Genomic DNA, 24,528 nt, shown 5'->3' with positions numbered 1-24,528 from the left:
GTTTTGTTGAGAGTTGGCGTCGTTGTTATGGTGACCATACATTCAGGCTTTTCTGGATCGTTGATTTCAAATACTTTACCTATTTGTCCTCATAAGCTCAGTTTTTTGTCAGATTACAGGACCCAGTTTTTGATTTGGAAACTATGGTTGATCTTCTTGCTGGTTGTGTGGTGAGTGTCATGTGAGCTGAGAAGAGAGGGATTGACTACTGAGAGGAATGTGGAGAGTGGTGGTTCGCAGGGCAAATGACATAAAGGGGACCCTAGGGACAGAGCTGACTGTGCCCTGGAGCACAGAGCGATGAAACGCATTGAGGTTTGGTGTACAAGAAGACTGGGTACGTGGCACTGTATGTGGGAGTCTGTCGTGGCGAGAGGAGCCTTGCACCCATACTGGAACAGCTGTGCAGGACCTGGAATGGTGAGCTTGTGGGTTTGATCCTGTTTTTAGCATTGGAAGGCAGAAATGGTAGTGGTTGGGGTAAGTTCCTCACTTGACTTGCAAGGACAAAACCAGAGAAACGTGCTTCAGGCCACTGGCTGGTAGTTGCCAGAGTTGGCGGTGGACCGGGGTAGACATTGTTCCTAGTGCTTTTCCCAGGAAACGTGCCCACTCAGCTTCTAAGCCTTCTTCTGTGTCTGATTTGAGTTGTATTTTTGGTATGTATGATATGGTCTACATTTGAACTTTATCAATGATTTACTGAACAGAGAGGTTTCATGGTTGTTTTGGCTTTTAAGTAGGAAAACACTTCTTTTGGTTGCCACAAGATGGCATTGGTCTCAAAGTTACTCTAGTGGATGTTTATTTCCAGCGTTTAGTATGCATTTTTTCCTTATGTCTTCTTACATTTATTTTCACGTTGTTCCTATATTGACTTTAATGGAATGGATATTAAATTAAGGTTCCATCTATAATGTTGGTGAGGTTTTCTTTTCCTTTCCCTTTTAGTCTTAAAAAATTTTTTTTAAAAAAATCTTTAAAAAATTAGATAAAAAATTTTTGAACATTGCAGACATGTATAAGTGAGAGTGTGAAAGCCCACTCTCCTGTGGCATTGTTATATATTATGCTAGTTTTTTTTTTTTTGGTACCTCTGTTTTCCTGTGTATATAAATGCATTTTTTGGGGGGGTGTGTGTGTGTGTGTAAGCATGTATTCTATTTATTGTCCATGCTTTCTCAGTTTTTGTTTTTTTACTTAATTTATTTTTGACATCTTTCTGTATTAGTATTTATTAGCAGTATCTTATTTTTAAAAATGACAAGGCAGTGTTTTAAATAGTTTAATAGTAGAATATTTAATAGTTAGATACTGTTAGCTAGTCTAATTTATTTTACCTTTACCTCTTTTAAGAGGTAGCTGACCAATGGCTTTGCTGAGTTTTTTTCCTTGAAATAACCATTTTGAATTGGTTTTTCATATTGTTTTCACAAGTATTTTTTTTCACCTGAATCAGTTTTTGCATTGCTGTTAGGATGTATTTGCCAGTTGTTAATGAAATGCAATTGTGGAATAAATATTTAAATTTAAAAGAGGAGAGAAACTATGGCTTATTCTTTGTAAAATGTGCAAAGTACTTTGTCTTCTGTATGTGATTCTTCTAGGGCCTGCTCGTTCGAGTTACTGACCTTTTTCACAGAGTGAGGAGTTTTGGAGTATACCTAATTGAACTTGTAGTATCATACATATAACATTTGTCTCCCAACTATACGTATTTAATGAAAATCTTATGTAACTCTTTTGGATTAAAAGATTTAAGAGTTTTTGTCCTTTTTGAATTCCTACTGTATTCCTTGCTTTTTCCAGTTGCTGGTGACAATGATCTCTTCCAGGTTGTTCTTGAGCACGTTCACCCTGGCAGTTTCAGCTGGGGCTGTTCTGCTTTTACCCTTTTCAATAATCAGCAATGAAATCCTGCTTTCTTTTCCTCAAAACTACTACATTCAAGTGGCTAAATGGCTCCCTGATTCATGGTCAGTATATATTGCTTAATAATGAATGTTTTCATGTTTTTCTGCACTGTATTTTTAGATTTGCCTTTTCTTAATTTCCTTCATAATTTGCATCTTCCTCCATGAGTCCTTCATAAAATCAGAAAACCAGATTTTACTTACTATTCCTGTTCTTAGTTGTGACAGCCTTTTCTGTTTTACTTAATCAAGAACCAGTCTTTATACTTAATAATGATTTTGATAAGTAAGTTCTCATGTAAATATGTATCAAGAGAATTTTGGTTTATCTGGATATGTCAAAAGAACTCAACCTCCATTTAAGACCTAAAAACACTAGCCGTAGTTTTCTACTTCATTTATTTTCTCTTAGTTACTTTTTTCATTTAAGAATGTGTAATTGAAGGGGGAAAAAACTCTTTTGTTAAGTATGAACTTTAAAATTAATGTGGTTAAAAAAGTGACTTACTTGCTGTGGGCAACATGGTATATTGCTTGGAGGCCAAGTAGACCTGCATTCCAATCTTGACTCTACCATTTTCTAGAAATTTTTGATGAAGTAGGACATTTTAATTTTAATTTATAAAATATAAGATCTAATACATAGATCTTTTTTATATGTTTCATTTCCTCCCCCCTTTTATTCTTATTGAATTATGATTTCTTTATATGCGAAACATCAGCTTTTTATTAGATTTTTGTAAATATGTCCTGGTTATTTTTCTTTTTAACTTTATTTGCTTTCTTGATTGACAAAATTATTAACATTTGTATTTTGCCCAGTGTGCAGTCTTTTTTCTTCCTTTGGTTTTTCTAATTGTTCTGTGTTTAGAGGATCCTTTCCCTTCCTGAGATGTGACAAATAATCCCTTCCCCTCCCTCATTTTCTAAAGATGACTTTGTGCATAACTCTTTATCTGGAATTTATATAGATGGCTACCTTTTCTCTCACTCCTTTGTGTTTAAAGAAATGCTATGTTTGCTGTAGAATATTTGGAAAACAATATACAGTGAAGAAAATTAATGTTACCCAGAACCCTACAACTCACAGAGCTATTGGGAATACTGTGGCCTGTAGCCTTCAGTAAGGTGTATTCCTGTGGATACATAACCAGATGGAAACCTTCATGGACTCACTGATAATTTGTATTTTCCTAAATCAGCATATAAGGGGGAGGTTTCCATGCCATTAACTACTTTTCTGTGCAATTTACAGTAGTGCCTGAAGCTGTTATAAGCATGGATTGTTCCCGTTTTTTTTTAACTAAAAAAGCTACATCTTTACAAATAAATATTTGTCCTTAGGATAAATTTCTGCAGTTTACTTTCCAGGTAAGCACACTTCAAAAGTTTTGAGAAGATATTTCCTGATTCCAAAAAGCTGTGTGAATTCCACTAGTGGTTTCACTTTCAGGGGTGGGATGGGGGAGGGGCTCGTCTTCCCAGAATGCATCTTCATCAACTGTGGGCGGTACTTAAAACGTGCCAATTCAAGGGGTGCCTGGGTGGCACAGCCAGTTAAGTGTCCGAGTCTTGGTTTCTGCTCAGGTCATGGTTTCAGGGTCATGAGCTTGAGCATCGGGTTCCATGCTCGGTGCGATCTACTTGGATTCTCTCTCTCTGCCCCACCCCCAAACAAATCTTTAAAACAATCATTCCAATTCAAAAACGTGAAACATTTCTCCTTGTAAATGTACATTTCTTTAATTACTAGTATGGTAGACATTTACAACATTTACAAAACATACTCGGAGGTCATTCATAGTTTTTTTTTTTTTTTTTAAAGGTTTTATTCATTTATTTGACAGAGAGACACACAGCGAGAGGGGGAACAGAAACAGGGGGAAGTGGAGAGGGAGAAGCAGGCTCCCCGCTGAGCAGGGAGCCCGAAGCGGGGCTTGATCCCGGGAACCTGGAATCATGACCTGAGCCGAAGGCAAACACTTAATGTCTGAGCCGCCATAGTTACTTTTTTAGTAAACTGCCTGCCTGTGTTTCCTTTGCCCATTTTTACAGTGTTTTTTCCCCCTTTTTCTTTTTTTAAATTACATTTTTAATTCTTGTTTGTTAACATACAGTATGATATTAGTTTCAGGTGTACGATATAGTGATTCAGCACTCCGTACACCACCCCGTGCTCATCACGATAAGTGTACTTCTTCATCCCCATCACCTATCTCACTCATCCCCCAACCACTCCTTCCCTTCTGGTAACCACCAGTTTGTTCTCTATAGTTAAGAGTCTGTTTCCTGTGTTTCCTGGTTTGCCCCTCACCTCTTGTTCGCTTGTGCATTTGTTTTGTTTCTTAAATTCCACGTATGAGTGAAATCATAGGATCTTTGTCTTTCTCTGAGTGACTTATTTCTCCTAGCATTATATTCTCACTCCATCCATGTTGTTGCAGATGGCAAGATTTCATTCCTTTTTACACCTGCTTTTTTTTTTTTTTTAAGTAATCAGTTGTTTATCAGGTTAATTGCAGACACTTTCCTCCCGTATGTCCTTTAATACTGCTTAAACTGTTTATTGACATGAAAAATTTTAACATTTTAGTTTAATCATATATTTGAATTTGGCCTTTGTGGTTTCCATTGTGCTTGAAAGTAGAAACAAATGGAGTCATGATGCTCTGAAGACCAAGTGAATTCAGCAACATTAGAACTAATTATTAAATGAATAACTTAATAATGACTTAATTTTTTGCTTAGCAATTGAAAAAAACTCAAATAAGCAAACTGAAATTGATAGAAAAAATAAATCTTCTACTGAAAAGTCCGCTGTTACTATGAAAGGCAGGAAACAACCTGGAAAGTAAAGGCTATGAATGTTTTGGTGAGTTATTTTTAGATGACTTGTTATTTGTTATTAAAAATATGTGAATAATATATAATTTAGAAAACGTTTTTTACATGTGTTGTCTAAAATGTTTGAGGAGGACTGTTTGGCATGGTTCCGCTTGGCCCTACCTTTCTGTAAAGCTGTAGGTACTATGGCACAGATGTTTTGCAGGGTTGGGCTCCAGGTGTTTTTACCAGCAGTGCAGGTGATTTCAAGCTGGGCTAACCGGTATGACAGGTCAGCTGGCCTTTGTTTCCAGTTTCACTGAGTAGAAATTGCGTGCTATACTTAATGACCTTCACATACTCTAAATCAAGGTCATTTCTTTTATTCTATTTATGGACTGGAAGTAAGAGCTACTAACACATGACATGCCATATATTTGGAGGCCTTAACTCTGGAAGTAAATATATTTGTTTTATTGGTAGTCTTTCTCATGATGATGTAAAGTGTGCATGTAAGCTCGAATATTTTGTTTATAAATTAGGGCTTAGAGCAATGATTCCCACATAGTTGATTGCCTAATAAATGTGTTGAATGAAAATGTAATAAGCAATAATTTTGAACTCCAGTAAACCACATCCTCTGAAAGTCGGGGAACTAGAGGAAGAACCTTCTAGATGATGTCACTGCTTCTAAATGTACTCTTGGGAATAGGTTTCAGGAGGCCTGGGGTGCAAGCCTCGGAAATTTTCCTTGAGGGTTTTATGACCCCTGGCTTTGTTTCTGTTAAATCTTTGGTATGTCTGTATCCTTTGCTGCATGTAGTGAATTTCATGAATCTTTAAATTCATCTTTCTCTTCTAAATTCATAGCTTTCTTTAACCTTGTCAATGACATTCGAGGGAGTGATTATTAGTCCCTAAGATTGTCTTGGGTTGAAGATTTTTCAGCCTTAGACATGCTTGCTTCTTGGCTTTTAAAAAATCATTAATGGGCTCAAATTATGGTGATACTAAGACATGCCCTGAGTCATGTCCTGTTTTCTAGACACACTCTTCCTCACCTCCATTGTGGAGGAGCAGTCCAGGTTCCACTTGGTGGTCAGGACTCCCTTCCTTGCTGGTTGAGAGGCTGGAGGACCACAGAGTGCTGGGCAGCAGTCTGAGCTTCCAGGTCCGTGGAATCACTGTTGTGTCTCCTGGTGGATGTGTTCCTCCCTTTGGAGCTAGAACCTCTAGCCTAGCAGCACTAGTTTCTAAGGTTATAGGAATAGGAGGCAGAAGGTTTGCTAGGGGTCAGTAGGGATACTAGTCAGTGCTACCACTTGCATTTCTGCCCCTTGATTCCTGGGCCTGTGAACCCTGGCTATGGGAGAAATGCCACCATGTATTGAACACAGATTCAGGGTAAATACAACTTCTTGAGTACCTTTCTTCAGCCCTGCGAGGTATTACCTCCTAGCTAGTACCATAACTGAGTCTTCAAAAGGGCATTCTGTTGAACCAGCTGCTTCAGGACGGCGGGAAACATGCATGGCCAGTGAATTCCAAGGGCATGGGCCCATTGTTGTTCTGCTGTGAGGTATTTCCTAGATCAGAAGCACTCCTGTGATGATGGTGGACAAGGCATTCTGAAAGTCCGCAGATAGTAGTTTTGGCAGCAGCTCACCTTGCGTTCAAGGTGAATCTGTACCCAGAGTAAGTGGCTGTTCCAGTGAGGACAAAATGTTGCCCTCTGCATGATGGGAGTGGCCCATTTCACTGAACCCACCACCAGGTAGCTGGCTAATCTCCCCTGGGAGTGGTGCCATAGTGAGGTCTCAGTGTTGGTTTTTGCTGCGGGCAATTAGGCACGCAGTGGTAACCATAGCCAGATGAGTCCGATGAGTAGAGGTGCACATAGCTGAGCCCATGCCTAATCTCCACCCTGCCATCATGACCACTTTGTTTATGAGCTCATTGGACCAGGACAGGGGTGCTGGGGAAAGAGGCTGACTGGTGTCCTGTCCACTTGATTATTAAACTCCTCCTTTGCCAGTGTCCTCTTTTGACGAGCAGTCACATGGGACATGTATATCTTCACATTTTTTTCCCCATTCAGAGAGTTCTGTCTGTATACCTCTGCCCCAAATTCCCTTGCTACCAGTTTTCTAGTCATTTCTTCCTGACCATCTGGCACATCACTGTACACAATGCATGAATTTATAATCCCATGTCTGGCCATTTCTCCTCCCAAGCAAAGTGAACGGCCAGGAGCCTCGGGAGGATTTCCCTTCACTGCTGTCCTTCCGGGATGTTTCAGGGGGGCCCTAGTGCTGCGGTGTCCACTCTGGGTGCTGTTGTGCAGAACCATCTGTAAACCAGGCTGGAGTCTTCCCTCTGTCAGCTGACTGTAAGGAACTCCCTATGAGGCCCCAGGTGCAAGTTGGGGGAGAGAAGTAGTAGAGTAGGAGTGGGGACCATGGGCATTTGGGCCACTTGTTCATGTGACTTACTCGTACCTTCAGGGCCTGCTTGGGCTTGATCACGTCCGTACCACTTCTGTTGGATGGTGGAGTGCTGCTGCACATCCGGTGTTATGACTCGGTGGGTCAGATGACAAATACCCTGTTCACGATGGGCAGCTCCAGTCACGTGGTAACTTGGTGGCTCATGATGAAGTGTTCAGTCTCTTTGAAGGCCCAGTAACAGGGCAAGATCTGTTTCTTAAAAGAGACTGGTTATCTGTTATCTTCCTGTATGTCCCAGAGGGGCAGGGGCTGTAGTGCTGTAGGGCTTTGCTCTAAAGTCCTAAGGGCCTGTGCCGTGATCTGTCTCTAGTGCCTGCCAAAGGCTCCAACCAGCATCCCTGTCTGCCATGGACACTTAAGGCACCAGTGGATTTGTGGACCCGGTGGCCTGAGGAGGGGAGCAGCTTGCACAGCAGCCTATACTTGTCGCAGAACCTTCTTTTGTTCTGGACCCCACCGTACACTGGCAGCTCTGGGCGTCACTCGGTAAATGAGCTGGAGTAACACATCCAGAGGGGTCGGTGAGGAATATGTTACCTCCAAAATCCCAAGAAGCCCGTGGACAGTTGTTCCTCTCTTGGTTGTAGGAGGAGCCCGATTCAACAGCTCATCCTTCTCCTGAGAGCTCTCCATGTGCTCCACACCACTAGACCCCTAGAACTTTGACTGACGTAGAAGGCCCCTGAATTATTCTTGGATTGATTCTCCACCTCTGACATGAAAATGTCTTACCCATAAGCCTGGATACTTGCTACTTCTCACTCACTAGATCCGGTCAGCACAATGTCATCATTAGAATAGGCCCCTGTGACATTTTGGGGAAGGGAAGGGCCATCAGAATTCCTGCACATTAAATCGTGACACAGGTCTGAAGGGTGGGAGGGCCCTGAGGGAAAACAGTGAGGGCGCTTTGCTGGCCTTGCAGCTGCGAGTAAACTTGCGGTGGGTCTTAGGGACAGAGATGGAGACAGAGGCCAGGAGTCACACACCAGGTACCAGTGTGTTAATTTACTCAAGCATTGAAACCACATCTGGAACAGCAGCTGGAACAACAGCAACAGTGGGGGGTCACCATCGAGTGAGGCTTATGGTAATCAACTGTCATTGTCCTAAGGTCTGTTCTGGGGATGTGGGAGTCACCACTTTTGTGTCTTTCTAACCCTTGATGGTGGCACTAATCTCTGCATTTCTTTCGGGGATGTGGCATGACTTTTGGTTTACTATTTTCCTAGTTAGAGGCAATTCTGGAGGCTTCCACTTGGTGTTTCCCACTGTAGGAGCCCTTACTACACAGGTCAGGGCACCAGAGTGGGAATTCTGTCAGTAGGAATTCTGTCAGGAATTCTATTCCTTGTGCATTCCGGCACTGGGCATGTGACCATAGACCGGGTTTGCAGACCCACTGGGACATCTGTGAGACCTGAGCTAATATTCCATTGACCGGCTGACCTCCATAAGCCCTTCCTCTGACTGGTGGGCCACAGTGGTGTTTTGGGTCTCCTAGATTTAGTGTCAGGTCACAGCCAGTGTTTAGTAGTCTCTGGAAAGTCTGAGGGTTTCCTTTACCCCAGTGCAGTTATATCATCCACATTAGTCAGTCATTTAACATTTTGTAAAACTTAGCAGATTTTCTTGAGTTGTTATTTGTCTTCTTGGTTAAGCCTTTTGTGAATTTATGCCAAATTCTTTGAGGTCTCAGAATATGTCTGAAATTATCTTTATCATTGCTCCAGTACTTTCACACTGAAATTGTCCAGTAAAGATTCATCGTTCAGTGAATAAAAGTTATTTATTGTGTCATTAGCAATACCTTGGTTAAAAAAAGAACTTAATTTGAAAAGAAATAGAATGACTTACCTATAAAATTGTCAGTATGGATGGTTTTGATCGCTTGTGCCTTAGTGTAAATCACATGGATTAGGCCAATATGAGTGTTGATAATGCTTTAGTGTGTTTAAAAATATTTAGTTTGAATTAAATACAGTGTCTGGATTTTGGGCACATGAATTTAAGAGGTTACATGTTAACCAAATTACGGTAGATGGCCACTTCACTTCTGTGGGCCAGAATTGAGTAATGTAAATAAATAAAATATTACTCTTAGTTCTAAATCTGTATCATGTAACAAGATGTATCTCTGTCTACAGTGAGAAAATTATTAAAACAGCTTGAAAAATGTGATGTACAAAAGTGATATCAGAGCTGGAATGAGGCAAAATGGTAATCCTGTGATTATGGGCAGTTTTAGCCCAGTGTCTGTCAGCCAGACGCAGTTGAGCTGTGTCCCATTGCTCCTTAGTGTGGGTATGACATGGCCAGCAACTATAGTTATTCTAGGATGGTACAAAGAGAGCAGAGATGACAAATTCAAATGGTAACTAAAATTTGTATTGTCACTTTTATTGTTAAAATTGGAAAAGGGTGAAAAATGGACAGAAAAAAAAGAAAGCATCAATTTGTATTCACTTTCTTTGTATCTTGTTAAAAACTTAGAAAAATACGAAATCAGTGAGTTCCACAGGTTGAAAAACTGATACACAGGGGATTTTCTTCTCTGGGTGATAGACATGTCTTGGAATGAGATGGTGACTTGTGAATGCACTAAATGCATTGAATTATTCCCTTTCAGTGGTAATTTCACGTTATGTGAGATTAAAGTTAAAAACTAAACAGGAATAAATCTTTGGAGGGTAGGAGAATAATGGTGTTCAGTTGTACCCTTAAATGGTCAGGAAATCGTTCTTCAGTTCTTTAAGGTATCCCCCCACTGGGGGTCAATTTTTGCTAAGCTGTCAATACTTACTTATGAAACAGACAGAGACACCTATTTATAACATGATTGCCTAGTTGACATTTAGTTGTTAAGAGATAGCCACCATGATCTGTGTGGGCTTCTAAGTCCATGCAACATTTGGGTCATTTTCAAGGCTGCCTGGTTTTTGCTTTCTAACAAGCTTTCTGCTTCTTTGCGTGTATGCGCGTGGCTTAGCAACCATGGGTATGTGGGTGGCTCGAACCAGCTTCAGTTTCTACTGCCTGCCTCGGGTAAACCTGGAGTTTATGTGGAGTGCTTATCCCATCCAGATGGCTCTCTGACCTCTCAGAGCTTACAGTTAAATACCTTGCTACTCTTGTTTCCCCTAAACAGCATCGCAACCTCAGGCTAGAGAACTCTGTGTGCTTAGCATGGAGGCCACCTCTTTGACTTACTCTGCCTCAGGTCAGGCAAGTCCCTTCTCTAAGTGACAAGTTTCTGGCATGGGAAGTGAGAGCACAGCACAGACTCACACAGCTCTAACCAAACTTCAGTAATCTTCATGAATAAACCCTTCTTAGTTTGTTGTAGGTCTTCAGAGTCTTTAAAATAATATTATCCAGCTTTATAGCCTCGGGGCGGTGAGCCGAGTGGGGGCCCCGCCGCTCTGCCCCGTCAGAGCGGCGCGCCGCTGCACTGAGATTTGAGAGGCTTGGGCCTCGCACATGCACTTTGGGCACCTTTAGTCGCTGGCCCTTTATGCGCAGGTGCAGCCACGCGGGTTTCAGAGGTGCGCAAGCGCATTTGTGCTTGGCGTCATGGTTACGGTTGTTAGGTGCTCCAAGATTCCAAACCGTTGTGGGGTCGGTTTGGCTTATCTCTAGCACTGGTGCTGGTGTGTAGAAGCGGTGAAAAGCCCAGTGGAAGGTGAAGTGTTGGTGAAGCCTCTAGGCTTTGCAATGAAGAAGTTTTTTGGTTTCAGGACTGGGAAGGTTGGTTCATCCATGACCTTTCGCAGGGAAGTGATGAATGACTTGAGGGCCCCAGTTGTTAAGAAGGGAGAATTCAACGAGTCCCAGCGGGTGTATAACATCCGAATGAAAGATCTCAAAGAGATCCACAGAGTTGCCGTCATGAACAACATATTGAAAATGCAGCGGTTGCTACTGCTTGGGAAAGACGTGAATAAAAGAGACAAGAAAAAACGGTAATAGAGCTGTAAGGGCCTGCTTAGCCAGAGGGAGTCATTTTGTGAACTTAGATTGACCCTGCCCCTCCCAGAGGAACTTACTTGCAAAGCCCAGTTACAAGGGCGGGTCAGGCCAGGTGAAGACATCCAATCAGTGGGGTGTGCATATATCTACTAGGGTAAATTGAAATTCAGTTGGCCACTCATGTGTAACCTAGCAGTTTTCTCTGTGTGTTGCAGACCTATTGCAATCTCACTGGTCACCTGTGTATAGCCCGGCTAATCTACCTCTATAAAAGTTAGTCTGTTATTTTTAATGGACATCTTTTTATACGATAATGTTATAAAAAAAGATCTATTCCCATAATAGATCAACTTCTGGGCTACAAATTCTTTCGATAAAATCCAATATATAATTTATATCTGTGTCCACTTTGTATGTATGTTATTTACTGACTGGCTGTCGAAAGAAATTTTGAATTGGGAAGATGGTTCTGTTTGTGATTAGGAAGATATATTTCTGAAAATGTGTACTCTTCTTGTATTTATCGACATTCCATAAAGCAAATAAAATCATCATGGTTTAAAGAATTTTGGGTTGCACCTGCTCTCTTTTATCATTGTGATGACATTAAGAAAATTTTTGGAATCACTATAGTGTACACCTGAAAGTAATATAACACTGCATGTTAACTGGAATTAAAATAAAAACTTAAATTTTTATAAGCAGACAAATTTACCCTTCCAGATATCAAAATGTATCTTAAATTTCCACAATTTACACGGTTACTAATAGCTGAAAGGACAGATGAATGAATGGGGCAGAGTAGAAAATGCCAAACACCCAAATATGGTGACATTTCATATTAGTAGGAAAAGGTGAATCATTCGTAAGTGGTGGAGAAATATCTGTTATTTATTTTTTATAATAGTATTGAATACTAATATTGATTATTGGTAATTCTTGATTTTCATATGATCTATAAATCTAAATATCTAATAAAATGAAGAAAATAATTTCATTTTTATTTAATATAATGTATATAAAATCTATCATATATAAATATATGATATATTTATGTATAAGATATATAAAATATTTATTATTTAATATATAAAAATATATAAAATACATAATCTATAAAAATAAAACTGGTCCTGTCTATTTGAATCCTGAGCTTCCTTTGGCTTAAATTTCTTGAAAATCAGAATTACTTAAAAAGAATTCTTCATTATTTTAGCCCTCTTTTCCCATAATGCTTTCAAGAACTAAAATGTATTTAAATGCCAACCATGTGACTAGAACTGCAGTAGAACTGTTGTATGTATATACCATTATTTCAGTTAACGTAAGGCACATTGATTGTGTGATGCCCCACCATTTTATATACCAATAAGAAATCTTAAAAAATTCTGCCAATTATAGTTGTAAGACATTTTGAATTATAAATTGCATCCCAATGTCAGAGATACTAAAAGGTGACAAAATGAGCCTCCTAGAATCATTGATATATAGTATTCCTGTGAATATTTAAAACATATCTGAGAAGTAGGCATAATTGTATCACTTTACCTAATAGGAGAGTTGTCTTTGTACAGTAGTAGCAATAGTAATAGTTATAATAATAATATGTAACAAACTTTGCATAGATCCTCATTTAAGCATGGTGACGAGGTCTTGTGAGATAACTATTCTTTATTTTATTTTTATTAGTTTTTAGTAATCTCTATAGCCAACACGGGGCTTGAATGCATGACCCTTGAGATCAAGAGTTACATGACCTTCAAACTGAGCAGGGCAGGGGACACGAGATAACTATTTTCATGTCCATTTTGTTGAGGAGGAAATTGAGGATAAGGCTGAGTAATAACTATTAAGTGACAGAGTTAAGTAGGATTTAAACCCAGGTTGAGCTGAATCCTGAGGTCACGCTCTACCTAGTCAGATAGCCCGCTCTTTTACTAGCATGGTGACTAATCACTAATACATATTGTACTTTCGTCAAAAGAAAACTAAATCTTTGTTTTTGAGTCAAAGGAATAAGATGCTATTTAACGTTTACAATTACATGAATTAACTGCATGTTTTGAAGTAGTGCACTATAATTTCCTAAAACGTTCTTTCACTTTCCTAGGACTCCTCTCCATCTGGCCTGTACCATTGGCCATGCCGACATGGTGACTCTTCTTGTACAGAGGAAATGCCAGCTTAATCTCTGTGATAAAGAATGTAGGACTCCTCTAATGAAGGTGTGTGATAACAGCTGTGTCTGCCTGAGATGGGTTTGATTGAATTACGTAGAATGAAACTTTATTGCATTTAAATGTAACTAATTGGTGAAAACTGTGGCATGCTTGCTTTAAATTCCCAGAACTTACACTCTGTTTCTTGGGATACTACTGACAGGCTATACAATACCAGGAAGAGACATGTGTAACTATTCTCTTAGAACACGGTGCTAATCCACACCTTACAGATAACTTTGGCAATACTGCCCTCCACTATGCTGTTGCTGGTGACAACATGTCAATAGTAGAGAAGCTGATTTTATACCATGCAAATATTGAAGCAAGAAACAAGGTACGTCAACTTCATTGATAAAGTATTTGAAATTTTAAAACATACATGTAAATTTTTTTAGCGACAAAACATTTATTTACGTATTTATTTATATATGTAATAAATAATAAATACTGAATTCGATATATCAAGTCCTATCACCACGGAAACAACTCCAAAGCCAGGGCAGGGAGAACTAGAGATCGACGATGCGCACAGAAAGGGCAGAGTTCTGTTTCCCAGCCACTCTTCCACCCCAGAAGGAGAATCTTCCCATTAGTGCTTGGGAGTGGATGGTGGGCTCAGAGCCCACAAAGGATTGAGGGCCTGGAGGGGAGTGAGGTGATGATGGAGGCTGAGTGCTGTGCAGGGGCTTAGGAAATGGGTGCTGCTGGGAATGGGTGGGAGACCATGACCCAGTGGGGTAACTTGAGTGAGTGCAAGTGGGAGGAGAAAGCAGCAGGTTGCAGGCCCTGGCCACTCCAGGCCCCAAGGTTCTGAAGATGAGAGCAGGGGGATCGGGTCATGACATCCTACAGGGGCGTCTACTTGCGCTCATAGCCACTCTGCCTGCCATGTACCGCAATGGGGTCTCCCATTTCACAGAGTAGTTCCTGCTCAGCATTGTGTAGGTCCTCGGGGGGGTATAGCTGTGCATGGGGAGTAGTGGAGGACCGTGCTCACTATTCCACTTGTTATTTCTTTGACGTGCGTCACCTCCTACCACTGCCCTTAAGGAAGCACTGTTGGTTGACATAAATAGGGTCAATTTTTCATATGTAGAAGCTCGAGCATTCCCTGAATGAAAATATTTTGAAATAACTTAATTGTCTAAGATTTCCCTTTATTTTTATTTTTTAATTTTTTTTTCTTGAGCGTACTTTTTGGAAATACATTTTTGTAGGAACTGTAAAGAAAGAAAGCAGGAAGAAAGCACATATACAGACTTGTAAGAAGAGAAGCATGTTCTTCACATAGCAAGAATTTTTATGCCTCGGCTTCTAACCCAAGGAGCACTTCTGAGTAATTTTACATGGAATATGCTTTATTCTGCTCTAAGACCATGATCTTGTTATAGAGATAGAGAAGTGATCTATGTCTCTATGATTCAGTTGATATTAACACTAATCTTTGATACATTTTCATTCTTAAATGCAGCAATTATCTACAATTGCTTATAGTTACTAAGATTTAGTTGACCCAAGTGTTGGTTTTCTTCAAGTTTTGAAAGAGGCCGGCTCTGGCTAACAGTGCTGTAAACTGTCAAGTCAGTTATTCGAAGTTTTAAGATTTCACTTTAATGAAGTTTAAAAAAAAAAAAAGATTTTATGTATTTGAGAGAGAGCGTGAGAGACAACACACATGAGTAGGGAGGAAGGGCAGAGGGAGAGGGAAAAGTAGGGGAGCCTGATGCAGGGCTGGATCCCAGGACCCCGAGAGCACGGCCTGAGCCGAAGGCAGACGCTTAACTGGCCGATCCACCCAGATGCCCCAGAGCTGCTCTTTTAATTCAGAGTGCATCTCCTCAGTGACCCATTTGGAGCAAGAGTGCTTTATGTTGACATCTGGGATCCTGATACCATTGATAGAAGAGAATCAAGCATGTTGGTATAACCTGGAGAAAACCTTCACCTTTATTGGAAAGCTCTCGACACTGTATCCCTGAAACTCTAATTTCTCAAATGTTAATGTTTGCCATGAAAAGTATTGTCAAATGGGGATAAGCAAATTTAAACCGATTTCTTTTGTGCGAGAGATATAGTGCAGTTCTGTAATATTTCTCAAACATAGAGGATCATTGACTCTTTCTATTGAGGCACAATCCTCACCTTCCAGCAAAGTGTGTGTTCTTTGGGATATAATTTGAGAAACACTACTCCAGAGATAATCATTTAGGCTGTTAACTCAGTAAAAATACTTTAAACTTTTACAGCTATGTCTTAGAGTTTGGAGATATAGAGATAAAAAATAGTCCCTTCCCTCAGAAAGCTCTTGGTTTCGATGGGGTGCAATAAAATAATTGGAGTATACAGTGCTAAATGCTGTGATAGAAGCCGAGATTCTTGGAACCAGCCAATGTTTGAAGTAAGATTTGGAGAATGACTACAGTTAATCTGTTGAAGAGGTGGAAGAGGGCTCTTTAACTTAATTTGTTTTATTTTTTTCAAAAATATTTATTAAGTTGAGAGAGTGAGAGTGGGAGAGAGAGCATGAGCAGAGGTGTGGGGCAGAGGGAGAAGGAGAAGCTGACTCCCCACGGAGCAGGGAGCCTGACATGGGGCTGCATCCCAGGGCACTGGGCTCATGACCTGAGCTGAAGGCAGAAGCTCAGACTGAGCCACCCAGACCCCCTGAGGCGGGCTGTTGTAAAGAGAAGGAGCAGCTGGTGAAAGCAGGGGGGTGAGGGAGGGTCGGGGGGTGGGGAGGATGGGGGGATGGGGAGGATGGGGGGGTTAGAGTACTTATATATGTGTTTAAGTTTAGAGGATCCTTTATAGGTTTTAAAATTCAGTATGGAAATATGTAACTTTGTAAATTATAAATTGTAAATGATAAATTGTTTTTACACTTTTACAGTTGGAACTCACACCTTTTTTACTTGCTGTAAATGAAAACAAACACCAAATGGTGGAATTGTTAATTGGAAAAAAAGCAGATGTACATGTGGTTGATAAGTCGAAAAGGTACAGTAGTTGTCTTTTTTTAAACCTTATATTGTTCTAGGATGGTAACAGTTAAGTCAGACTAACTTAATAAGAAGAGGATTAATTTATAATTATATAGTGAAAAATGTCGACATGTCATCAGTTAGGCAGAAAGCAGTTATTCTGATGGGGCAATATGAAGAACAGTATACGGCAGAATTTATATTCCTTCATATCATTAACTGATGTGATTTGCAATCTTTTTTTTTCTGCCATATGATTTTATGTTAGCTAAATGGGTTTCATATTAGTTTTATTATAAAGTGTGGACTCCTTTTATTTTATGACACAATACTGAACTTCTTACCCTTTTATAGTATTTTTTGGAAACTTCTACTTCATATATATTTTCTTTAAAAGATGCATATTAAACATAAATAGGAGTTGTTTTATCTTTTGAATGACTCCTTGCTTTAAATTGCCTTTTTTTTTTTTTAAGAATACTGATGTTAGATGATCCCTAAGTGATTATTAATTAGTATTACCAGATAGTGTGGGCTTATCATCCTTTTTCGTGTTCAGTATATTTTTTGTTTTGTTTTGTTTTGTTTTCGTTGGTAAGGGTAGAAGGATGAAAGATAACTTTAATTGAATAGATTTTTCTTTTAGTGAGGACAAATCATAGGTTGGTGATAAAGAGAAAAGAGATGGACTTTAGATAGACACAAGACTAGGTTTAATTCCTTTCCTACTTGCTGGGTATGTGACTTTGGAAACATTACTTATCATCACCAGATACATTCTCTCATATGAAAAGGAGGATAATATATCCTTCAAGCGTTGTTGTGTGTAAATAATATCTTACATATATAGTATTTAATTTAGTGCCTAACACATGCTTATCTTAGTATCATTAACTGCAACTATGACTCTTGTTACTGTTAGTGTGAATACTGTTATTTTAAGCCTGCAAATAGCTTTTTTGTTTTTTTTTATTTTTTTATTTTTAAAGATTTTATTATTTTTTGAGAGAGAGAGAGCATGAGCAGGGGAAGGGGTTAGAGCAGGGAGCCATATGTGGGGCTCAGTTCCAGGACCCTAAGTTCATGACTGAGCTGAAGGCAGACGCTTAAATGACTGAGCCACCCAGGCACCCCTGCAAATTACTTTTTATACAGACCTGTCCTCTAGAAGGCATGGAGGTACACTGAATCAGCTTAAGGAAGAAATGGGGAATTCTTTTTTAAAAGAATTTAGCATAGTTTCTTGTTCATCAAGTGACTTTAAATTAGCAACTTCTACTCTCATACCCAGGGGGGACAAGAGGCTTCTTTTTTGTCCTTTAATTTTAGCCATGGAGGTAATTTACAAAGATAAACACTTGAACGTGTTAATGGTCAATTCTGGACCGACAGGCAAGATATTAATCTGGTAAAGTATATGAAATTTGCTGTTTAGATAACTCTGAGTTCCTAAGGGTGAAGTTATGTCTCTGTTATTTTAGAACAGCCCTCATGCTTGCTGCAACTCTTAAATCTCCAGATGTAGTCAGGCTTCTTCTTCAGCAAGGTGTTAATACCTCTTCTCAAGATGAATGTGGATGGATGGCAGAAGACTATGCTGATTTTTGTGGATTTTATGTGTAAGTGTGTACATTAAAATGTTAGTTATCACTAAACTGAAGTTTAAAATAGTTTAACTCTTAGTTCTTATGTAGTGGTTGAGAGTTCGTAGTTTGATTTGGGCAATGTTGGGATGGCAGTGAGTTAGCCCCCATCATTTGCCAGAAACCAAGACAAAGGCTAGACCAGTTAGCAATAACAATGGGTGCAGGATTCTTTATCTCAGGACTATTGAGACCTTTGTCTTTAGGGATCTTAACTGTATCTGTTTCATTCCAAGGATAACTCTTATGCATGGCGTACAAAGAACATTACATTTGTGTGTTTTTTTTTTTCCTTCCTGCCTCCATCCCTCCCTCCCTCTCTTCCTCTCTTCCTCTCTTCCTTTCTTTGTAGATTTTATTTATTTATTTCAGAGAGGGACAGGGTAGAGACAGAGGAAGAAGCAGATTCCCTGCTGAGCAGGGAGCCTGATGTGGGGCTCAACCCCAGTCCCCCAAGACTGTGACCTGAGCTGAATGCAGATGCTTAACCAAATGCCAAGTGAGCCACCTAGGTGCCCCAACATCCAACATCTTTTTTTTTTTTTTTTTTCCTAACTAGTTACTTGGGTCTTGAGATTTTCAGTTTAGTAGAAAACCCTATACTTTCCCTTGAGGGTTATCTCTTATACTTTCCCCCTTGAATTTTCCAGGAACCTAAGGAGTTCCCTAAGACCAAAGAGACCATCCTCTTTCGCAAGTCATTTGGAGGGAAAAAAGGACATTCTTGTCATTCCCTTGTTTCCTTTGATTCTGTTGCTGCAACATTGCTGTGTGTAGTACCTTGGTGACTCTGTTAAGCGACTGTCTTTGGCTCAGGTCATGATCCTGGAGTCCCAGGATCGAGTCCCCCAACTGGCTCCCTGCTCAGTAGGGAGTCTGCTTCTCCCTCTGACCCTCCCCGCTCTCATGTTTTCTCCCTCCCTCTCTCATTCTCTCACTCAAATAAATAAATAAATATCTTTAAAAAAAGAAAGAAAACTAAAGATTTTATTTTTTGAGAGCGAGAGTGAGAGCATGAGCAGGGGAAGGGGTTAGAGCAGGGAGCCAGACATGGGGCTCAATTCTAGGACCCCAAGATCATGACTGAGCTGAAGGCAGATGCTTAAATGACTGAGCCACCCAGGCACCCCTGCAAATAACTTTTTGTGCAGACCTGTCCTCTAGAAGGCAATGGTATTTTTCTGCAGTTTGGTTATGGTTATGATTGACCTTTGCTCCCAGGATGCCCTTGCTGATCCGCATTCCTCAGTCTTCGTGGTGACCCACGATGAGACTTCAAAGTTACAACATTTTTTAGTTTGCGACATATGCTTGTATGCTCAGCTGCTATTCCACGGCACCAGCACCCTGTTCTGGCCGCTGGGCCCCCTGGATTTAGCCACACACACCCTTCCCTTCGCACTCAAAAGCCTTACATGAAGCCCATATGTTAGCGCAGACCTTCATAATGAAGTACCGCTTGAGGATTTTGCTTTTCTATCCTGCTAGCAGATGGCAGTTGGGACCCTTCTAAGCTGTTAGAGAGGTTCAAGTAATGCTACAGGAAGAGCCTGGACTTTCCTTTCTCCTTTGTTTCTAGGCCTATATCTCAAGCCTGCTTTAAATCCTGAGGAGCGCCTTTTCTTATGGGCTGATGAAAGGTCTCATACAGCCCTTCCCAGAGTGGTGGGTGTCCCCTTTCCCGAGAGGCCATGTTTTGGGTCTAATATTTCATGAAATCCTCTTAACAACCTTGTGAAATAAGGCAGTAAGATGCCTGTTTTATAGAGGAAGACTTGGAGCCAGAGAGAAGTGGCTCGTCCAAGAGCAAATAGCTGTGGTTACAGAGTTAGGACCACTGAGTTCAAGACACGTTCCGTTATGGCAAGCTAATACTACTAATTGCTAAGTTACTACTTTATGACTGGTTCACCTTCCTTTGAAGTATATGGGGTAATTTAAGGTTTGATATTAGCTCTGATATTATTCGAAATACTCTTATGAATTGATATATTTGGTAAATGTTTTTCATATCAGTATTAAAATAGTAACATTGTTTATCACCCCTTTTTATATGTAGCAATCGCCAAATAATTGCCCAACATAGAGAAGAAAGATTTAAAAATTTTTCGCCAAATAACAATCCAGGTAAGACTTTTCAGAGTGAAGTACTTTTGGTGGTCACATAGATGAAGGCAGAGTAAGGAAGTTTTGATTATGAAAGAGCAGTGGGGGGAAAAAAAAAACCCCAATGTGTAAATTGCATAAGCTCACTTTCTTGCTTTCTTCCTTTCTTTCTCTTTCTCTCTCTCTCTCTCTCTCTCGATTTTATTTATTTATTTGACAGAGAGAGAGAGAGAGAGCACAGGCAGAGGGACAGGGAGAAGCAGGTTTCCCACTGAGCAGGGAGCCCAATGTTGGACTCAGTCCCAGGGTCCAGGGATCTTGACCTGAGCTGAAGGCAGATGCTTACCCAACTGAGCCACCCAGGGGCCTCTATTTTTTTTTTCTTTCTTAATTTCTTTCTTAATAGTCTAGTATTCAGAATTATTTAAGACTTTAAATACTGTCATGAACAATAGGAACAAATCCATGAGAGAGACCGGACTCCAGGAAACAAACTGAGGGTTATGGAAGGATGGAGTGGGGGAATGGGGGAACCGGGTGATGAGTATTAAGGAGGGCACGTGTCGTGATGAGCACTGGGTGTTATATGCAGCTAATTAATCATTGAACACTACATCAGAAACTTACGATGTAGTATGTGCTGGCTAACTGAACATAATTAAAAAAAAAAAAGGTACCTCAGTGTGAACAACAACGAAAAAGGAAGTTAATTGTAGGTAATTTAACATATGAGACATTATTGTCTGAAAAGAAATTCATTATTTTAGTCATGACCCCTAAAATCCCTTATATCTTTGTGTAAATAAGAGAGAGATTTTTAAGTTAGTATGTTTTATGTTTCCTTTATAAGCATATTAAAACAACTTGAACTTGTTATGAAAATGGATCTTTTAGTTTTTACAAGTGGATTACATTTAGTAAGTATTATTACATATTGATTTGTCTCATTAAAAAAGGAGCTATCCTCAAAACTGGGAACTCTATAATACCTTCCTGGTACCATAAACAAATGGCAAGCAATAAGAACTGGAAAACTTAGCTAGTATGCAGCAATACCAGTGAGACTGTTTTTTTTTTCTTTAAAGGTGACTGTCCGTGGTACAGAAATCAGAAAAGAAATGCCTTGAGAATCATAGGTGGTTTTATATATTGTTGTATCAATAAGATATCATTAACAACTTCATTTCTCATTAGTTAAAGAGAATGAGATATGTTGACTTTATTAGAACAATGTTTTCTTCTGTTCGTTGCATAATTGTCATGATACTGTAATTTTGTTAGAACACGACACTCTGTTGCCATTAGTAAAAAGATTATCATAATAAAAATTCAAATGGGGCAACTCTGAGGCTCAACAGATTATAACAAAAGCAGAAAAATGGTTCACAATAACAAAAATGCTACCACTGCTCCCTAGATGTGGCACCTAGTGCATTGTACAATCTGACATGTATGAAGGAACCTTTAACTTAGTAGACTTTTATCAAAGAAAATCTGTAGGTTGGTTTGGTTTTGCAATTTACTCATTTTCATTTGTTCACTTAGCAAATAACTATCAAGTGTCTTTTAGCCACTAAGTGTTACTCTGACATAGAATACAAACATTCAAAAAACACAATCCCTTCCCTCCGGGAGTTTGTTATTATCATTGTCATTCTTATTATTTACTCTGTTTTTACTACTCTATTTTTATTATTTACTCTACTTTATTCCGTGCTTACTATGTGCCAGAGTCCCCTAGTGCTTATAATTATCATTGTTATGTTTTTATTGGTACTTAATATGTAAGCCGATAGTGACAAGTTAGAGTTTTAGAAGAGTGGGTAGAATTTAAGGTAAGTATGCAGACCGAGTATTAAGTTTGCCAGGTAAAGAGGCAGAAGAACCATGTTTGGCAGGAGAAACGTCCATCAAGATGACATGTTTTGCACAGGGAACAGCAGTGCAGATGCTCAGATGTACGAGTGAACTTGGGAGCACTTACGAGCAGTTCAATTTTGCTGGTACAAAAAGTGTGCTATGGGAATGGTTGGAATGAGTGAATACTTAGCTAAGGCAAGCTAATGAAAGTTTTTCAGTACCATGGAAAGGTGTAGCTCTTAGGTTGTAGACTTTGGCAAATTTATCAGGTCGAATGCTTTTAGCTGCGAATAACAGGTGACTTATAATAGTGACTAAAACGGGGCCACCTGGGTGGCTTAGTCAGTTATGCATTGACTCTTAGTTTTAGCTCAGGTCACAGTCTCATGGGTCATGAGATCAAGCCCCACATCCCACTGGGCTCCGTGCTCAGCATGGAGTCTGCTTGACGATTCTCCTCCTCTGCCATTCCTCCCGTTCGTGTACTCTCTCTTGCATGCGTGCACTCTCTCTCAAATCAATAAATCTAAAGAAAGCAAACCAAACAAAACAGTGACTAAAACAGGAGGAACCAGAATAGTTTTGATGGTTCAGTGATGTCACCAGGATTCCAGTTGTCTCTTTTTAGCTTTGAGGTTGGCGGTATTTTATATTTCCTTTCCTGATTGGCTAATTAGCAACAGTTCGAGGCATATTCTCACATGACAATATTCAATGACTGGAAGGACTGTTTTTCTTTATATGTTCCTTTTTTTTTTTTTAAAGATTTTATTTATTTATTTGACACAGAAGACAGACAGAGAGGGAATACAAGCAGGGGGAAGCGGCAGAGGGAGAAGCAGGCCTCTTGCTGAGCAGGGAGCCTGACGTGGGGCTGGATCCCAGGACCCTCGAATCATGACCCAAGCTGAAGGCTGAGGCTTAACAACCGAGCCACCCAGCCACCCCTATATGTTTCTTTAAATAGGAAGAAAACTCAGAAGCTTGCAGTAAATTTACTGTAACATCTTATAAGCTAGGTTATATCACGTGCTTGTTCCTAAACCAGCCGCTGGTAAATCAGGTACTGTGATTAGCTTAGAATAATCATTTCTCCTTTTGAAGCTGGGGTAAGGCCACCTTCTTCGTCTTTGGGACAATAAATATCCAAATAAAGTTGTGGTTCTCCAGCAAGAATGAAGACTCTGGCATGGTTATTGGGGAGGGAGCCAGCAGTACTTGATGCAGGGATTCACTGGAGAATGTGAAGCAGAAGGGTAACAAGATTAGATTTGAATTAGGGCCTTCTGGTTGTGGCACAAAATAGGGATCACCAAGCTTTTTCTCTAAAGGGCCAGATAGTGAATATTTTAGGCCCTGTGGTTTCTCAACTACAACTACCATTATAGTGTGAAAGCAGCCATAGCAATACGTAGGTGAATAGCAAAAACCAACCATCTGGTCCTGTAAATAAAGTTTTATGGGAGCACAGTCACATGTGACTGGTCCGACTTGGCCTGTGGCCATAGTTTGGTCACCCCTCATGTGGAGGATAGATTGGGAAAAAACCATGTAAAGAGACTGGAAGATAAAGGACCCTTCTATTTCCTTAGTCTAGTATCAGTCCATTATGAAATGTTCACTCCTCTATACTGAAAAAGTCAGGAGGCCCAACTAATCAATTTACAATGTTGTTCTTTTTCTAGGCCTTATGTCTTTCTCATTTTTTTAATTTAAGACTTTTTATAAGATTTTATTTATTTGCGAGAGAGCACAAGTGGGGCCGAAGGGCAGAGGGAGAGGGAGAAGGAGACTCCCCATTGAGCAGGGAGCCTGATACGGGGCTTAATCCCAGGACTCTGAGACCATGACTTGAGGTGAAGGCAGATGCTTAACTGACTGAGTCACCCAGGTGCCCCCTTTCTCTTTTGTTTTGCTTAAAAAAATTTTATTCATTTAAGAAATAACAATATTAGTTGGTGGCTTTTTTTTCCTTCTGGAAGTCATCAGTTAAGAGCTCATGTTTGTGTAGGGCAGTGGCAGGGGAAATATAAAGCAGAGATAGAAAAGAGATATAGTTAATACAGTTTCATGATTATTAAATGTAGAAAGGGGAGAGAGGGGGATGCCTGGGTGGCTCAGCCATTTAGTGGCTGCCTTCAGCTCACGTCATGATCCCAGGGTCCTGGGATAAAGCCCCGCATTGGGCTCCCTGCTCCATGGGAAGCCTGCTTCTCCCTCTTCCACTCCTTCTGCTTGTGTTCCCTCTCTCACTGTGTCTCTCCCTGTCAAATAAAAAAATCTTTAAAAAAAGGGGTGCCTGGGTGGCTCAGTGGGTTAAGTATCTGCCTTCAGCTCAGGTCATAATCCCAGGGTCCTGGGATCGAGCCCCGCATTGGGCTCTCTGCTCAGCAGGGAGCCTGCTTCCCCCTCTCTCTCTGCCTTCCTCTCTGCCTACTTGTGATCTCTCTGTTAAAGAAAGAAAGAAAGAAAGAAGGAAAGAAATCTTTAAAAAAAAGAAGTGC

General features: G+C 40.0%; 1 protein-coding gene across 6 annotated transcripts in view; it reads left to right on the top strand.

The window, feature by feature from the left end:
* Positions 1-24,528, top strand: part of LOC308347275 (ankyrin repeat domain-containing protein 26-like) — a 135,925-nt gene that overhangs the window by 46,109 nt on the left and 65,288 nt on the right. For all 6 annotated transcript variants that reach the window (XM_080810521.1, XM_080810520.1, XM_080810523.1 and 3 more), the window contains exons 4-8: positions 13,323-13,437; positions 13,595-13,768; positions 16,325-16,431; positions 17,897-18,034; positions 20,118-20,185. In XM_080810521.1, the coding sequence (XP_080666647.1) occupies positions 13,323-13,437; positions 13,595-13,768; positions 16,325-16,431; positions 17,897-18,034; positions 20,118-20,185 (602 nt within the window). The remainder of the gene's footprint in view (positions 1-13,322; positions 13,438-13,594; positions 13,769-16,324; positions 16,432-17,896; positions 18,035-20,117; positions 20,186-24,528) is intronic.

This window comes from Martes martes (genome assembly GCF_963455335.1).
Source record: "Martes martes genome assembly, chromosome: 8".
Classification (NCBI taxonomy): Eukaryota; Metazoa; Chordata; class Mammalia; order Carnivora; family Mustelidae; genus Martes; species Martes martes.
This window is presented reverse-complemented; position numbering and strand designations above follow the sequence as displayed.